Genomic DNA, 17,385 nt, shown 5'->3' on the forward strand with positions numbered 1-17,385 from the left:
ATATTTTGTCAGGGCTGGAGTGTGGCTTCATGGTAGAGCACTTGTCCCAAGGCATTGAGTTTCATCTCCAGCATTGCAGAAATAAGTGGTAAAGTCTGGAACAAGTCTATGGAAACACACAAGAGGGTCGGGGACGGGTGGGTGGGTAGGTGAAGACAGGAGACGGATGGGAGTGAGTACGGGGGAAGAGGGTGAATGGGAGGGAGAAAATGCTGTTCGCTCTAAGACCCAAGGTCATTAGACAGTTTGTGGTCACATTCTAAGTGTCCCATGACCTCTCCAGTCCAGGAACAGTTGTTTGTAAGAACTCAACTGTCCCCAGCCAGCCTGAGATAGTGAGTAAAGACCCTGTGTCAGAAAAACGAATCGAGGCAGGTGTATTGGTACATGCCTGCCTTTAATCCCAGCCCTCGGCTGGCAAAGACACAAAGAGCTCTGTGATTCTGTGGCCAGCCTGGACTACCATAGCAAGTTTCAGGGCCTTGGGAGGGGAGGCCACATAGTGAGACCCTTGTGTGTGTTCTCTCTCTCATACACACACATGCACAAGCTCTTGCTCACTCTCAGTGGGAAAAAAGCTAACTAAACAAGCCCAGATGTGTTGGTTGAGCATCACTCTGGGTGCCTGTCTGGTGCTGACCACTGATGCTCTTCCCTTTCTTCCCCACAACCCTGCAGAGTAACCTGATACATTCCCTGGGCCTGAGCCACCATCTGATCGCCCTGAACTTCTTCATCATTTCTCTTGGCAAGAAAAGTGCAAGGTCGTCTCCAAAAGTGAAGGTGACGGATACCGACTTTGATGGGGTGGAAGTCCGAGTGTTTGAAGGCTCTCCGAAACCCGATGAGCCGCTGCGACGCAGTGTGATCTATATCCACGGAGGAGGCTGGGCCCTGGCAGGTGCAAGTAAGTCCCCGCCACCCGCAGGTGATTCCATGCTTGGCTCTGCGAGGGGATGTAAGTCCTGTTTCAGGATGGGACCAGCCCGGTTTCCACCGTCATCCTGTCCACGTTGGCAGTGCCTCCTTTCGTTTTGTGATTGTGGCCTAGAAAGGTTTTGCTCATCGGGCCCTTCTCTTTCTCCTTCCTTCCTTTCTTTCTGTCTATCTGTCTTCTTTCTTTCCTTCCTGTTTGCAGCCCTGGGATTGTACTGTGCATGAGACCACAGTTCCACCGCCGAGCCCCAGCCTTTGCTGATTTGCTTCTTGGCACTGGCAAATTGCTTTGAAAATCTTTTCTAAGCTTGGAGTGTAGCGTAGACAGCAGAGGGTTGTCCAGCATGCACAAACTCCTTGGTTGAGTCACAGAAGCTCTCAGTTCGATCCTTAGGACTACGTAACCCAGACTTCAGTCCCCTGTCTAGGAGATGCTAAAACTTCTAAAATTCTGTTTCTTTTCTGCTGTCTTCAAGAAACTACCATATTCTTCACATTGCTAATTTTCCTGAATCACAGCAAATGAGGATGTTAAAGTGTGAAGTGTTATAATTCTAAGGAGGAAACTGCCAATTTGCTGTGATCTGTTTTGATAGGGTATGTGTGAAGAGCTTCAAAATCAGAATTAATTTGGTGTATTTCATATAGCCCATTATGAAATAAATGTTTAGTATAAAACATATTCAAAACTAACCCAATAGTGATTCCTGTTAGTTACAGTAATTACATTTTATCATAAAATAGATTTAAAATTTGCATTTGAGTGTGTCTCTATATGATCACCTTTCAATCATTCTTTTCCTCACTTTCTAATTCTTCCTGCCTCCCTCCCTCCCTCCCTCCCTCTTCCATTCCTTCCACTTCCCCAGCCCCTTCCTCTCCTTGATTTTTTGACACAGTCTTATGTATCCCAGTGTGATGTCCATATTAGCCTTGAACTCGCGATCATCCCGCCTCTACCTGCCAGCTTCTGAGATTAGAAGCAAGTGCTACCACACCTGGCTCACATGTATTTTTCAATGTTTGTTGCTATTATTATATTAGTCTAAAAAGAGTGTATATCAGAAGCATGTGACAGCGGACAGCTGGAATGGCCACTTGTGTAGTGATTACTTCTTGTCTCTTAGAAGTCAGCTACTATGACGAGTTGTGCACAGCCATGGCGGAGGAGCTGAACGCCGTCATCGTCTCTATTGAGTGAGTAGTTACCAACGGCCATGATTCTTACTAAGATTTTTATTTTGTATTACGCGTGTGTGTCCATGCTATCTGTGGGTATATCACATGAGTGCTGGTGTCCACAGACACCAGAAGAGTGTGCCAGATCCCTTGTGAGCTGCCTAATATGGGTGCTTCATATAAAGCTTTGGTCCTTTGGAGGTATCTGAATAACTTGACAGCTGTTGCCATGGTAACGGCACATCACATCTCTGTCTCACGGCAGCATTGTCTCGGGGCTTTTAGTCCCTTGTCTCTTACTTATATCTTCCTTCAGATTTCCCCTGTATGAAGAAGGCCTTCTTTGACAGCTCCGTGTAAAGTTCCAACCACTTTCCTCTGTTTTATTATACCCCCAAAGGCATCTTCCATGTTTGACAGGCCATACATTTAACCTGTTACATGTTTGCAATAGGAATTGATGCACATGGGGTGGTGGGGACTTTTATTTCTTGCTGAATCATTGTGATCAAAAACATCCCAGCATATACAGGGAATCTAGGGGTTAGTTGTATGATGAGTGCACGAGGAGTCCAAATTTCTAAATTCTCATGTAAATTACCCAGGGCAGGATGGCATGGTGCTTTATGCCTGTAATCCTAGCATTTGGATAGAGACAGAAGAATTGCTATGAGCTCAAGGCCAGTCTGATTATGTAATAATTTCTAGGCCAGTCTGGGCTACAGATTAAAGGCCTTTGTTTAAAAAAAAAAGGGGGGGGGTAAGGAAGCTGGCTCAGTAGATGAAATGTTTTCTGTGCAAACATGAGGACCTAGCTTCATATCTTGTATCCCTAACACCACCCCGCCATTCCACCCCCACCCCAACCCCCCTACCCCCCAACCCCCACAACATACAAAAAGGCCAGATGTGGTCATGCATGCTGTAAGTCCAGGGCAGGGGAGGAGACAGAAGGGTCCTGGAGACTTGCTGATAAGCTGGTCTCACTGAATGACTCAGCTCCAGGTTCACTGAGGGACTTTGCCTGGGGAAAAAAAAAAAGAAAGAAAGAAAAAGCAAACAATAAAGAAAACGCTCAGTGTAAACTTCTAGCCTCCTCACACATAGGAACATGAACCAGCACACACATAATAATAACACACACACACACTATGTATTTTATATTTTCTTCACAGAAGAGAAAAGCTGAATCACCTACATGAGGTCAAATGGCTAAATAGACACACATAGGTGGGTGTGGGACTGACCCAGGGTTAGAAGCTCTAAAGGACCCCGTGCCTTGCTGAGTATCAAGCCAGGATTGGAGGAAGCTGATAATGCCGAGTGACCAGACAGTGAAGACACCGACTGCTGATACGACCCAGGCTCGTCCAGTTCTCCCTTCCCCCTGCTTTCTTCTCATTCGTGGTCTACTCTCCTCTCACCCTACTGCAGACCTGAGGTCTGGAGAACCCTCCTGCTGTATAGCCTGTGCCAGAGCTGCTGTACCGAGGCAGCAGGCAGCCCTACCCTACAAACAAACAGAAGCCTGTGGTGGGTCGCACAGTGTGGCTGAGGAGGCTGCACCACTGTGTAGATGTAGCTACAAAGTTGTTCTGCATAGCTCCCAGGCTTTTCCGAACCTGCAGCCTGGCCTTCCGGAGCCCTGATGACTCTTGCTGAAGTTCCGCAGTGCAGGAATCATCCCATAAACAACTGTGTCATCAGGCCTGAGGCGCCGGCCCAGGGAAAGAGGAGCACGGAGGGAGCCAAGCCCTCAGAGCAAGGCCCTAGAACGTGCGTGGTGTTGCCGAAGCCTCAGGCCTCTTCAGTGCTTCCTGTTCCCTATAGTTACTCAAAGGCCTAGAGAAGGAAGGAAGTTGGGCTTGTTTCCCTTGGCACCATGGGGTTCTTGTTCACTGCAGGATCTTGTTTACTTGAAGACCCTTACGATTTCAATATCAACGTTGGGCAACACACACTGACCTCTTGCCACATATGCGCCGTTCTCTACCGAGGAGCCTCTTAAGTCTAGTAGCACAGATGTTACTTTAGAGTCTAGGCTTATCATAGAATGCAGAAGGGTAGAGCAGATGTCTTCAAGCTTTTTTGTTTTGTTTTGCTTTAGAGACAAGGTTTCTCTGTGTTAGCCTTGGCTGTCCTGGACTTGCTTTGAGGACCAGGCTGGCCTCGAACTCACAGAGATCCTCCTGCCTCTGCCTCCTCGAGTGTTGGGATTACAGGGTGTGCCACTCACCTGGCATCTTCAAGCTTTTTAGAAAGAGCTAAGACTCAGAAGCTGCTGCTTTCTTCTTCATGTCCTGTGGTGCTGATGCTGGATAACGGGCATCCAGATGTTCATCCACTGGGAGGGAAACCTGCAGGGGCCGTGCAGGGCACCTTCAGGCAACTCACTTAAACTCATAAGCAGAAAGGGGCTGGGAATCCTCCGTGGGCACAGAAATCAGCAGCCCTCTACCTGGGTTCTCAGCACCTTATGGAAGGCCGCGGTGTGAACACTAAGCAGACTCATGCTGACGTGGGATAAGGGCCTTGAAGTCCTGTCTAGGGATCAGTTTAGACAATTGGGATAAAAAGGTTTCCGGTGTTCTCATAGGCCTGTCCAGCCTGTGCCCGACCCTTGGGTTAAATATGCCCCAGGATGGTTATGCATGTAGAAGAAATCAAATATGTTTAGAGATGACAATATCATGTCACAATGTCAAACAGCTGGACACCTCCTAAAATACAGAGCAGGTCTGCATGATTAGTGGTGCAACCAGATGGCAGTGGGTCAGCCAACAGACTACTCAGTGCGCACCTCGAATTCAGAGCAGATACTAAGGGGGTTGCAGCCCAGGCTGGCCACAGAAAGCCTTTCACCGCGTGCTTTAGCTGAAGGACAGCCAACATCATATGACCACTGCGCTTTACCTGAAGAGAACGGGCAGACGTCTAATGTGGGGGCATCGTTGTTTTAGCCAGCTCACTTCTTTCCTTCTCCTTCCATTCCATGAATATTGATTTAATCTCTCTCCTGCACCGATTGCAGTGTTGAGTCCTGGTGATGTAGCAGAGTTGGATCCCCCCATCACGGTCTAAAAGCCTTGACCCAGCGTGATGAGGCAGGCGGTGAGCAGCGACGTAGGCGTCTTTGGGTGACCCTGTATATTGAAGGGTCAGAAAAGGCATCTTTTAAAAAAATGATGTTTGGGGGCTGGAGGTACAGCTCAGCTGCTTGCCCAGCGTGCACACAGCCCTGGGTCTGGTCCCCAGCACTGTCTGGTGGTATACGCCTGCAATCCTAATGCCGGAGCCAGGAAAATAGGAGAATCAGAAGTTCGGGTCATTCTTGTCTGTATTGTGACTTTGAGGTCAGCCTGGGCTACATGAGACCCTGTCTCTGAGAAACACAAGGACAAAACAAACAAACTGAAAATAAAAAATGATGACAGAACAGAGCCCCTTAAGGAAAAGTGGGTATGGAGTCTAGATTGATAGGATGAGAGGGCTTGGGAGGGAGAGAAAGAGTCTGCTAAGGGCCCACCCAGGAAAACCAGAGTGAAGGCAGCGCACCCTGTGAGTCCAGGAATGTGGTAGAGGCTGGGGCTCTCCCTGAGCCTCCCCTTCCGTCGGCAGAAAGACTGCAGCGGGGTCATCTGGGGTGGAGAGTTGCGTCATGGCTTTGCTTTGGTGAAGATTGTATCAGTGGGAGCTGGTAGTCACGGGCTGGGGCAGCTGGAGACGGAACCACCTCATGTAATGTAAGCAGCAGGAGATGGAATCAGTCCGCGCACACACACACACACACACACACACACACACACACACACACACACACACACACACATTGCCTGTGCTGCTCTGCAGGGCTCAGGGGACAGACCTTTAGTTTTAAAAGTAGGTAAAAATCCAGGCCCGGTGGCGCACGGCTTTAATCCCAGCACTCAGGAGGTAGAGGCAGGTGGATCTCTGAGTTCAAGGCCAGCTTGGTTGGTCTACAAAGTGAGTTCCCGGACAGCAAAAGTTAAAAAGAGAAACTCTCTTGAAAAACCAAAAAATAAATAGGTAAATAAATAATAAATAAACAAATAAGTAGGTAGAGTCAGGACCTCCTACTAAATGCCTTCTATGGCACTTTGCAATTATCACATATTAATTGTACAATATGTATCCAGAAGTGAAAGGTATCTTATATCTAATTCACATATGTATTTTTATTTATATAACCTAGGACCATCTTGTTTTACGTTCATAAAGTGGGTATTTCCAGTACACTGCCTTTTAACCTCTGCTTTATTTAGTAAAACATAACACTAGGACCATAAGACATAAAGGACGCTGGGTGTGGTGGCGCAGCCTAGAACTCAGGAGGCAGAAGCAGGTGGATCACTGTGAGTTCAAGGCCAGCCTGGTTTAAAAAGCAAGTCCAGAACAGTGAAGGCTAGAGAGAAATCCTGTCCTGAAAAACAAAACAAAACAACAACAACAGAAGAAAAAAAAAGAAAAGAAAGAAAGAAAAGAAAAAGAAAGAAAAACCAAGACATAAAGGACACAAGAGATTCTGTTTCAAAGGTGCAGAATGAGATAATTTATTAGTTGGGAAGCTCTAAAGGAACAGGTCTGTAGAATGGATATGTATATATTATGAATGAATGTGTATGCAAAGATTTATTAGAGCAGTTTATGAGCTTTGATTTGGGTAGTCCAACAGTGGGCTGCCTTAACCAAGGTTAGCATCACAATAAGAAACCTTGCTATTCTTGGTTGTCAATACATATAGAATGTTGGATAATATCAAATTTTACAAGGAATTTATCATGTATCCCTTTTGTTGTAGAAAACATTCAAGTTTTTTCTTTTAATTAAATAATTTGTTTTCTACCTTTATAGACCATTTCACGTGGATGCCTTAAGCCACATAACGTTTTACCAAATGTCAGGTGAGAGCTAAAAGTTTTGCAGAGCTGGAAGCTCCTGTTCCTACCACGGTCACGCACGATGCTGATGGGCAGCAAGGATAAGCACTGGGGGCTTCAAGGCCTTGTTTTCATTGGTCGTTGGGGCTACCAGCTTCCAAAGCCACGGGGCGTTCGTGGGACACCATGCAGTGTCCGTGGGCTGCATGGCAGGCTGAGAAAGCACACAGTAACCTCACTGTTCAGTCTGGCTCTCTATCCTTCTCCCTTGAGTGACACAGAAGTAGAGTGCTCTTTTCAAATGTGTAAGGTCTTAGCTTCTGACCCCTCGACACATGTGTGTGTGTGTGTGTGTGTGTGTGTGTGTGTGTAAACAACAGCAAAAACTGGGAAGATCAATCCAACTTGGCACCTCTCCGCACACAAAACCAAAGTACAGCACAGAGAAGATGGGTTCAACACATGCCTACTCAGGTCCGCCCTAGCCAGCATCAGCCAGCACCGCAAAATCTAATTCTACAGAGAGAAGGTACCGTAGCTACCTCCAGAATATACTGTTGCCTGAAGCTAAGTAGCAAAGCACTCCTTTCAGACATTCGTAGCTAATGTATGTTGTCACTGATCACTTCTTAAATCAAATCCCTCTGGCTGCTTACATATATATGTACACATATATTGTACCCAGAGACACATGTACACACATGTGCACACAGCTATGTTGCATTCACAGTCAACCTGTGAGCTGGGAAGCCTGGCTCTGTTGGCTCACACTGGGCCTTGTGAATCCCTCTCTAGCCTCCGCACCTACACCAAGACAGGAAGCCAGAAGCGCACGCCCGGTTCCCTGGATTGCCTAGGCCAGTGGGTTACCTCGGCTGGGGCTCAGGGTGACTTTTGCCTCTGTACGGGGTAGGCTGTTGAGATAAGCACCTGGACCCAGAGTCTCTCAGGCTTTACAGATATGTCCCAGGAAGACACTACCTTCTCACAGTCTTGGGGCCAAAACATAGGACCTAGTGCTTTCTAGGCAAGTGTTTTGAGCTGCTGTGAGCCCCAGGAAGTCTTACACTGGGACCAGCACATAGGGAGATTCACACTGTTTAAAAAGACTTTGTTCCTGGCCTCTGGAACTCAGCTTCTAAGGTTTTAGTGCAGCCTTCAAATTTCAATCCAATGTTTTTTAATCCCCACCCACGTGTATTTGTGTGTTTGCAGACACACGTGGACATGCTTATACAGGTTAAAGCGCAACCACAGATGTCCTTTCTCAGGAGCTGTATCCACCCCTCCTCCCCAAGATAGTTCTGTCACTGGCCTAGAACTCACCAAGCAGATGAGGCTGGCTGGCCCATAAGCCCAAGGATGCTACCAGTGACCACCCTGCCTGCACCTGCGTTAGAAGCACATACCTCCATGCCTAGCTTGTTATGTGGGTTCTGGGGGTCAAAACCAGGCCCTCCTTGCTTGCGTATTCACCGCAAATACTTTACTCACTGAGCTATCTGCCTTCTCCCACCTTTTTGAGACAGGATCTTCTTCTGTAGCCAAAGTTAGCCTGCAGCTCACCACATAGACCGGCTGGCCTCGTATTCACAGCAGTCTTCTTGGCCGCCGAAGTGCTGGGGTTACACATGTGAGCCACCACACCTGGCTTATTGAGTATTGTTCTTATCCAGCCAGTCAAGCCTTTGCCCTAATCTCCATGCTCTGAAAGCAGAAACAGCAAGGAAGACTGCTCTCCAAAGTACATACCCAAAGTCCGCTCCCAAAAGACGACAGACAGCTGTAGATCCCAGAGCTTCTGCTGTTGCAGCATCCCTTCTTCCCCTTCTCCTCCTCCCTCCTCCCCCTCCCTCCTCCTCCTCCCTCCTCTTTCTCTTCCTCCTCCCTCTCCTCCCTCCTCCTCCCTTCTTCTCCTCCTCCTCCCTCCTCTTCCCTCCTCCTCCCTCTCCTCCTCCTTCTTTTGCTCCTCCTCCTCCTTTTGCTCCTCCTCCTCCTGACACAGGGTCTCCTGTAGCCCGAGCTGGCTTTGAACTTGCTGAATAGTTAAGGATGACCTTATAATTCCGACCCTCCTGCCTGGCTTCCTGGGTCCCTTGTGCTACCCCGCCTGGTTTTATGTGGTGCTGGGGGTGGACCCCAAGGGCTTCCTGCCCAGTAGGCAGACACCCTACCTACCAGGCTCCATCCCCAGCCCCCGCTGCATGTTCCTTCAGTGAGAAGAACTTTGTGCCCCAGGGGGTTGTCTTTTTCCAGTAGAGAGCTTGCTACCACTACTAATTTATTTTGGATCCCCCTACTGAAGAGATAGGTTCTTCATACTTGGAAGATAGTAAGCCTTTTAAGGGGCCCATGATGAATTTATCAAAATTTTCTTGGGAGAGGGAAAATAAAAATGAGACCAACATAGCTGGAAAGGCTGTGAGCCTTCTCTCTCTGTTGTGATGAATCCAGCAGGAAGGTGATGTCATTCCTGACTCAGACAACCTTTCACCCACCTGGCACCACCTGAGGAAACATTGTCCTCCGGCACACAGCGATGGTATGGCTTCCAAGCTGTGCTATTTCTGAGGGACAGACAATGCCTGTTGCAGCCTTGTTGGACACTAGCTCTGTTCCAGCTTACCAGCCTTTCTGCATTTCCTCCTTTCCCTGGTCACCGGCATAAATATTGAAGTGTGGTGGACGCTGGAGGCAGAGTTCTTGGATTCTGTAAAATTCTGCTTTTCGTGCTGACACCACTGTAATTCTGGCACTCGGGAGGAACTGAGCAGGAGGGTCAGACGTTCAAGGTCGTCCTCAGCTGCGTGGTTTGAGGCTGGCTTGGCCTACAAGAAACATTACCTCAGCAAAAGAGACAAAGCACCTGCCAAGACCAGTGCTTGGGACAACTCTCCAGCATACCATTCTAGACCTTTCTTTTCTCAAGAAATTTGAGGTATCTGAGTTATGGTGTATTGTGAGAGAACTTGGCTGCTAGAAAGGAGAGGGACTCAGAAAGTTTTGGGTTTTTGTTTGTTTGTTTGTTTCGAGTCAGGGTTTCTCTGTGTAGCCTTGGCTGTCCTGGATTCATTTTGTAGACTAGGCTGGCCTCAAACTCACGGCAATCCACCTGCCTCTGCCTCCCTAGTGCTGGGGTTACAGCATGTGCCACCCACGCCTGCTCCCCCTTTTTAAAAAAGATTTTTATTTTATTTGTGTATGAGTACTTCATTTGCATGTACCCCTGCAGGCCAGAAGAAGGAGTCAGATCACATTATAGATGGTTGTGAGCCACCGTGTGGATGCTGGGAATTGAACTCAGGACCTCTGGAAGAGCAGCCAGTGCTCTTAACTGCTGAGCCATCTCTCCAGCCCTCAGATATTGAAAGGAATGTCATTTAAAATGAAAGGTAGGGAATTTTGATGAGGAAATCCTGCAGATAAAGAGGGGGCCAGTGTCCGGAGGTGGAAGTAGGAAGTGGCCTGGTGGGCAGAGGGAGGGAAAGGGAGCATGCGATGGGTTCTGGCGCGTCTGACCTGGGGCAGCATTGGGATTTCTTGGGGATTTTTCTTCTAAGATGATGCAGGTTTTCACTCTATAGTAGTGGAATAGAATATTTTGGGGCAGGGCTCACACCTCAGTGTTTTTGAAAAACTGCCAGCATTAGGTGAAGCACAGGCAGAGTTTAGAAAATGTGTGTGTGTGTGTATGTGTGTGTGTGTGACAGAGAGATAGAGAGTGAGAGGGAGAGACAGAGAGACAGAGAAAGAGAGAGAGAGATTGATTTATCATGTGTTTGATACTGCATATGTAGCTCTGACTGGCCTGTGCTTGCTGTGGAGCTCAGCATCCCTCCTCCCTAACCTCCTTAGTGCTGGAATTACATGTGTGCAGATGACCACAGTGCTGGAGTTACATACGTGTGCAGGTGAACACAGTACTGGAATTACATACATGTGCAGGTGAGCACAGTACTGGAGTTACATACGTGTGCAGGAGAGCACAGTACTAGAGTTACATACATGTGCAGGTGAGCACAGTACTGGAGTTACATATGTGTGCAGATGTACATAGTACTGGAGTTACATATGTGTGCAGGCGAGCACAGTACTGGAGTTACATACATGTGCAGATGAACATAGTACTGGAGTTACATATGTGTGCAGGTGAGCACAGTACTGGAGTTACATACATGTGCAGGTGAGCACAGTGCTGGAGTTACATATGTGTGCAGGCAAGCACAGTACTGGAGTTACATATGTGGCAGTACTGGAGTTACATATGTGTGCAGATGTACATAGTACTGGAGTTACATATGTGTGCAGGTGAGCACAGTGCTGGAGTTACATATGTGTGCAGGTGAGCACAGTGCTGGAGTTACATATGTGTGCAGATAAGTGCAGTACTGGACTTACATATGTATACAGGCAAGCACAGTACTGGAGTTACATATGTGTGCAGGCGAGCACAGTACTGGAGTTACATACATGTGCAGATGAACATAGTACTGGAGTTACATACGTGTGCAGGTGAGCATAGTACTGGAGTTACATATGTGTGCAGGTGAGCACAGTGCTGGAGTTACATATGTGTACAGGCAAGCACAGTACTGGAGTTACATATGTGTGCAGGTGAGCACAGTACTGGAGCTACATACGTGTGCAGGTGAGCACAGTACTGGAGTTACATACATGTGCAGGTGAACACAGTACTGGAGTTACATACATGTGCAGATGAGCACAGTACTGGAGTTACATACCTGTGCAGGTGAGCACAGTACTGGAGTTACATACATGTGCAGGTGAGCACAGTACTGGAGTTATATATGTGGCAGTACTGGAGTTACATATGTGTGCAGATGTACATAGTACTGGAGTTACATATGTGTGCAGGTGAGCACAGTACTGGAGTTACATACGTGTGCAGGTGAGCACAGTGCTGGAGTTACATATGTGTGCAGGTGAGCACAGTGCTGGAGTTACATATGTCTGCAGGTGAGCACAGTGCTGGAGTTACATATGTGTGCAGGTGAGCACAGTGCTGGAGTTACATATGTGTGCAGATAAGTGCAGTACTGGAGTTACATATGTGTACAGGCAAGCACAGTACTGGAGTTACATATGTGTGCAGGCGAGCACAGTACTGGAGTTACATACATGTGCAGATGAACATAGTACTGGAGTTACATACATGTGCAGGTGAGCATAGTACTGGAGTTACATATGTGTGCAGGTGAGCACAGTGCTGGAGTTACATATGTGTGCAGGCAAGCACAGTACTGGAGTTACATATATGTGCAGATAAGTGCAGTACTGGAGTTACATATGTGTACAGGCAAGCACAGTACTGGAGTTACATATGTGTGCAGGTGAGCACAGTACTGGAGCTACATACGTGTGCAGGTGAGCACAGTACTGGAGTTACATACGTGTGCAGGTGAGCACAGTATTGGAGTTACATATGTGTGCAGGTGAGCACAGTACTGGAGTTACATATGTGTACAGGTGAGCACAGTGCTGGAGTTACATATGTGTGCAGGTGAGCACAGTGCTGGAGTTACATATGTGTGCAGGTAAGTACAGTGCTGGAGTTACATACGTGTGCAGGTGACCGAGTCTGGTGAGGAAGATAGTGCTTTCCATGGGTAATGGTTTCTGTCTGTTTATGACATGCAGCTCAGGTTGCCCTCAGGTTCACTATTAGCCTTGAATTCCTCATCTTCCTGCCTCTGTATCCCGAGTGCCAGGATCACAGGTGCAACCCTCCTGACATTATGTAAAGCAGATTGTTAATATGTGTAATTTTCTATCAGGAATATTGTTAACCCACCAAAATCATGACATAGGTTCTGAGACACCAAAAACCTAGCTTGAGGATTTACTGTTCAAATGAGGTCAGTGTGGAGCCTTTTGAACACTACAGATATATTTTAGAATGGGGGCGGGGGTGGCAGCATGGGTTTAAAGTCATTTTTATCTAGGATTCTATCTCTGTAGCACATACTCTTGGCTCACACATGCAGAAAGCATATATGAAAGCGAGCGCGCACACACACACACACACACACACACACACACACACACACACACACTATTCTAGCTCTGAGTTGGGTATGCTGGCACATGCTTTTCCAGTACCTTCCAGGAGCATAAGTTGGAGCTTGAGTGGCAGGCAGCAGACACCCTCCCCTCCGCCCCCCCACCACCCTGCCCCCCTTCCCTTCCTCTCTTGGGCCCCCTGTGTACTAGGGGAGCACTGTGCCACTGGGCTGTGTATCCAGGCTTTTGTTCTGTTGTATATTTTGAGACAGGACCATCTGCAGTTCCTCAGGTTGGTTTTGAAGTCACTCTTGACTGACTTCAGTCCCAAGGAGGTTTTTATCATTGGCCTGGGCCACTAGGCCAGGCAGTCTGTTTTCTTTAGATAAGACATCCATAAATTTCCTCCTGACTCTAACTTTTCTGTGTCTATAAATACATTCCAGACTTTGCTGGACTTCTCAGGTAAAGTTTACCATGTTAAACAAAGCAACAGTGCTTTTAGTATATTCATTTCTGCTCTACAACAGTAGTGTCCTTTCTGGCTGAGAAAAACTAATGAATACAGTAGCTTGAGCTACAAGGTTAGCCCTTGTCTTTAAGAAAAGGATTGCCAGAGATCAAAGCAGGGTTAGATTATGGAGTGCGTGGAGACAGGGGTACTAGTGATGGATGTGGAGCCACACATGCTGGCCTGTTCTTTCCCTGAAACAGACAAGGCCCAGTCTGGCCTTGAACTCACATTAGAGCCCAGTCTTGAACTTTTGGGGTCCCCTCACTCTGCCTCTGGTAGTTGGATCACAGGCCAGCCGGTATCACCAGCCTGGACTAGACTGTGGATCTCCAGTGGCAGTATAGACGTTAGTATTATGATCTGCTTTCAGGATCATTTGTCATATTAGCACGGCAAGTTATTAACTGACAGGATTAGTCAGTAGGCTGCCAGTTTTCCCAGATTTTATTTCCTTTAACCCAAAGACTCTTTGCTGTTTTGTGGAACAGTGCCTGGAAACTCAACTTAATTCATATGCATATCCGGGTACAAATCTGTCCTGACCTCCTATGCAGCTACAAATTCTGTTTATTATGACATGGAGTAGTGACTATGCTGGCTGGTTTTATATGAAAAGAGGGAATCTTAATTGAGAAAAATGCCTCCGTAAGATCCGGCTATAAGACATTTTTTTTAAAATTACTGATTGATGGGGGAGGGCCCAGTCCATTGTGAGTGGCGCCATCCCTGGGCTGGTGGTCCTGGGTTCTATAAGAAATCCGACTGAGCAAGCCATGGGGAGTGAGCCAGTGAGCAGTACCCCTCCAAGGCCTCTGCATCATCAGCTCCTGCTTCCAGGTTCCTGGCCTGGGTGGGTAAGCCCTCTCCCCGCCCCCCCCCCACCCCCCAGCTTGCTTTTGGTTCATAATGTTTCCTCACAGCAACAGAAACCATAACTGAGACAGTGATGGAATGTAAAGAGGAAAGGAGAGAGCTGATGTTTCATGTCCTGGCTCCTGAGGTGTATCTGGTTTTATTTTCAAATCAGAAATTACACGGGAAGAGCAGGGATAACAGTCTTGAGAGATGTCGCCACCTAGTGGAATAAATAGTGCAAACCACCCCTCCCGTTGGTGGAGCACTAAGTACTGCTTGCTGTGCAGAGCTGTATAGCCCAGGCCTTTAATTTTTTTTTTTTTTCATTTTATGAATTTTCATTTCATTCTCCCTAAATATCCCAGACTGGACTTGAACTCACAGTGTTGCCCAGCAGGACTTCTGGATTCAGGATTCTGACTCCCTAAGTGACCGAGATTACAAAGTGCCCAGGCCAAGGCAATCAATCCCTGAGTGGCCACCTCAGCCCCAGAAGCAAGTGGAATTACAGTCAACCCTCCCAGCTAAGGCTCAAAGGATAAGTAAAATTAAGCACAGGAGGAGGCTGCAGACTGAGAAGCTGTGAGGAGCCAGACTGAACTGCAGGTACACATGGAAACCATCTTGAGTGTGGCCCTCGGCAAGATCAGGGTTCTGACACGTTTTCCAGAATAAGTAACAAAGACCTTTGCCATTATAACGTGTGCCTTAGGAGGAACTCCGAAATGTCTCAGAGGGTCCGGACGAGGCTGTGTGCCAACTTAGCATTCCCTTTCCAGTTAAAAAGACATTTTACCAGCATTCCAGTGTGCACACAAATTCCTTGGATTCTGTTGCTGTGGTTAAAATATGACCGAAAGCAACATGGGGGCGGAAGAGGCTTACTTGGCTCCCACGTCCTGGCTCCAATCCACGTTGAGGGGAGTCAGGGTAGAGATGTGGGGAGGAGACGGAGCGGCAGTGCTCACTACCTTGTTTCTTCTGGATGGTGTTTAACTTGCCTTCATAAGAACCCAGGACGGCTGCCCAGAGTGGCCCCGCCCACAGTGGGCGGGGCTTCCCACATCAAACAAGCATGCTAATACCCCAACAGAGGAGCTCACAGGCCAGTCTGATGGAGGCGCTCTCCAAGTTGAGACTCCCTCCCATAACACTGGTCTGTGCCAAGTTGACTGCTAAATGGAGCTCGGAGAGAGCCAGCTCAAATGTTTTTAAGGACTGTGTTAGCACCAAATTACAAACTCTAGTTATTTACAAGGAAACAAATGGTTTATATTTTATATTTATGTTAAGTTCTTGTCTGTTTCTGGCTTCTGCCTTTTTCTCTCTAAATGTCACGTGGCCATTAAGATGTGGCGATGTCCTAAAAAGAACACGAATTTTGTCTCCACAGTTACAGGCTAGTTCCACAGGTTTACTTTCCAGAGCAAACTTACGATGTCATCCGCGCCACAAAATACTTCCTGCAGCCAGAAGTCTTAGACAAGTACAAGGTGGACCCTGGCAGAGTCGGCATTTCTGGAGACAGTGCTGGCGGGAATTTGGCTACTGTCGTGGGACAGCAGGTAACAACGACACTGCCTTGCAGTGTCTGTGGTTGTAGGTGTGGGTGAGCATGTCCAGCAGACTCCCCATTCTAAACTCGTAGTGCTGGCCTGCCCACCATGTGACTAGCACACCATGCGGCTGCCTCGGAGCCTTTTCACAGGGCTTTTTGAAGTGGGCACTGCGAAGTGTCTGTGGAAAGGCAGGAAGATGCATGGGCACCTCATACCGTTTGACTTGAAAAATGGGGGGCTAGAGAGATGGCTCAGTGGTTAAGAGCACCACCTGCTCTTCAGAGGTCCTGAGTTCAATTCCCAGCAACCACATGGTGGCTCACAACCATCTGTAATGTGATCTGATGCCCTTCTTCTTCGGCAGATAAAGCACTGATATACAATAAATAAAATAAATAAATCTTTTTTAAAAAAAAAAAAAGAAAAATGGGATGTTTTGACTTAAATTTCATTTCCTGTGGTTGTTTTCTTAGAGCTTTAAGATAAATTAAAATGCTAAGCCATTTTCCAAGGTTTTGCTTATTATTATTTGGTGTTTTTGTTTTGCTTTGTTGAGTTAAGGTATCATGTAGCCCTGGTTAGACTCAGACTCTCTCTGTAATTTAGACCTTGAACTTTTGGTCCATCTGCCTCCACCTCCCAAGTGTTGAGATTACAGGCCTGTGCCATCACTCTCAGCTTATATTACTTTTGTTTTGAGCCACGGTCTTGCTACGTAGCCCAGACTGGCCTAGAACTTCTGATCCTATTGGCTTAGCCATCTGGAGGTGCTGGGATTGTAGGTGTGTACCACCATGCCTGGCTCGTAGGCCTCAAAGATGCACAGAATTTTGGCTCCACCTTGGAGAGGTGTGAGTCCATGGCTAAATCTTTTTGTTTCTACGACCCTCAGAAATGAGGGGACAATGCCATCTAAGCACAGGACTGTTGCAAGGATACAGGGAGATGACGTGCACAGTTCTTACTTGCATCTTACTAGGAGATGGAGATCTAAAGTGACGACAGTTGTTCAGTTTCTGCGAAACATGCCCTCTTACTAGATGCAACCTTCACATGTAAGATTTGCAATGCTGCAATTACAAAATGGGGCAATATAGTCACCCTGTGGAGGGTCACAGGCGAGCTGAGGTCGCTGGGATGTGCAGTCATTTTCCTTTCGCTTCGAGCTCACTCGAGGCATGCACTCACTCTGGGCACGCGCTCACTCTGGGCACGCGCTCACTCTGGGCATGCGCTCACCATCCCAGCTAATTACTGAGCAGCTGTAACTAACACCTGGAGTCCTGCCTTCCTCGTGTTTTCCCTTCCTTTCCTTCTTCTCTAGAAGACTAAGATTAGTGATTTTTCCCCCTTGTCCCAGAAGCCATTGCCATTTGTCATCAATTAGGGAATAAAATATTAAATAAGGCCCACAGTTTACTCA

At 47.4% G+C, this 17,385-nt stretch overlaps 1 protein-coding gene and 1 long non-coding RNA gene across 4 annotated transcripts in view; one reads left to right on the top strand and one right to left on the bottom strand.

The window, feature by feature from the left end:
- NCEH1 (neutral cholesterol ester hydrolase 1) overlaps positions 1-17,385 on the top strand; it is a 58,281-nt gene that overhangs the window by 36,048 nt on the left and 4,848 nt on the right. For both annotated transcript variants that reach the window (XM_084769326.1, XM_084769327.1), the window contains exons 2-4: positions 679-907; positions 2,064-2,133; positions 15,797-15,968. In XM_084769326.1, coding sequence (XP_084625452.1) covers positions 679-907; positions 2,064-2,133; positions 15,797-15,968 — 471 coding nt within the window. The remainder of the gene's footprint in view (positions 1-678; positions 908-2,063; positions 2,134-15,796; positions 15,969-17,385) is intronic.
- On the bottom strand, positions 3,022-15,780 carry LOC311590394. 2 transcript variants are annotated; one of them, XR_014776860.1, is made up of 3 exons: positions 15,289-15,780; positions 5,029-5,258; positions 3,022-3,139 (listed from the first exon to the last, which is right to left on the bottom strand). It is a non-coding gene; the product is annotated as an uncharacterized lncRNA (long non-coding RNA). The 2 variants fall into 2 exon arrangements; XR_014776861.1 differs by having other exon boundaries at positions 3,022-4,472.

The sequence above is a fragment of the Acomys minous genome (assembly GCF_964271855.1).
Source record: "Acomys minous genome assembly, chromosome: 19".
Lineage (NCBI taxonomy): Eukaryota > Metazoa > Chordata > Mammalia > Rodentia > Muridae > Acomys > Acomys minous.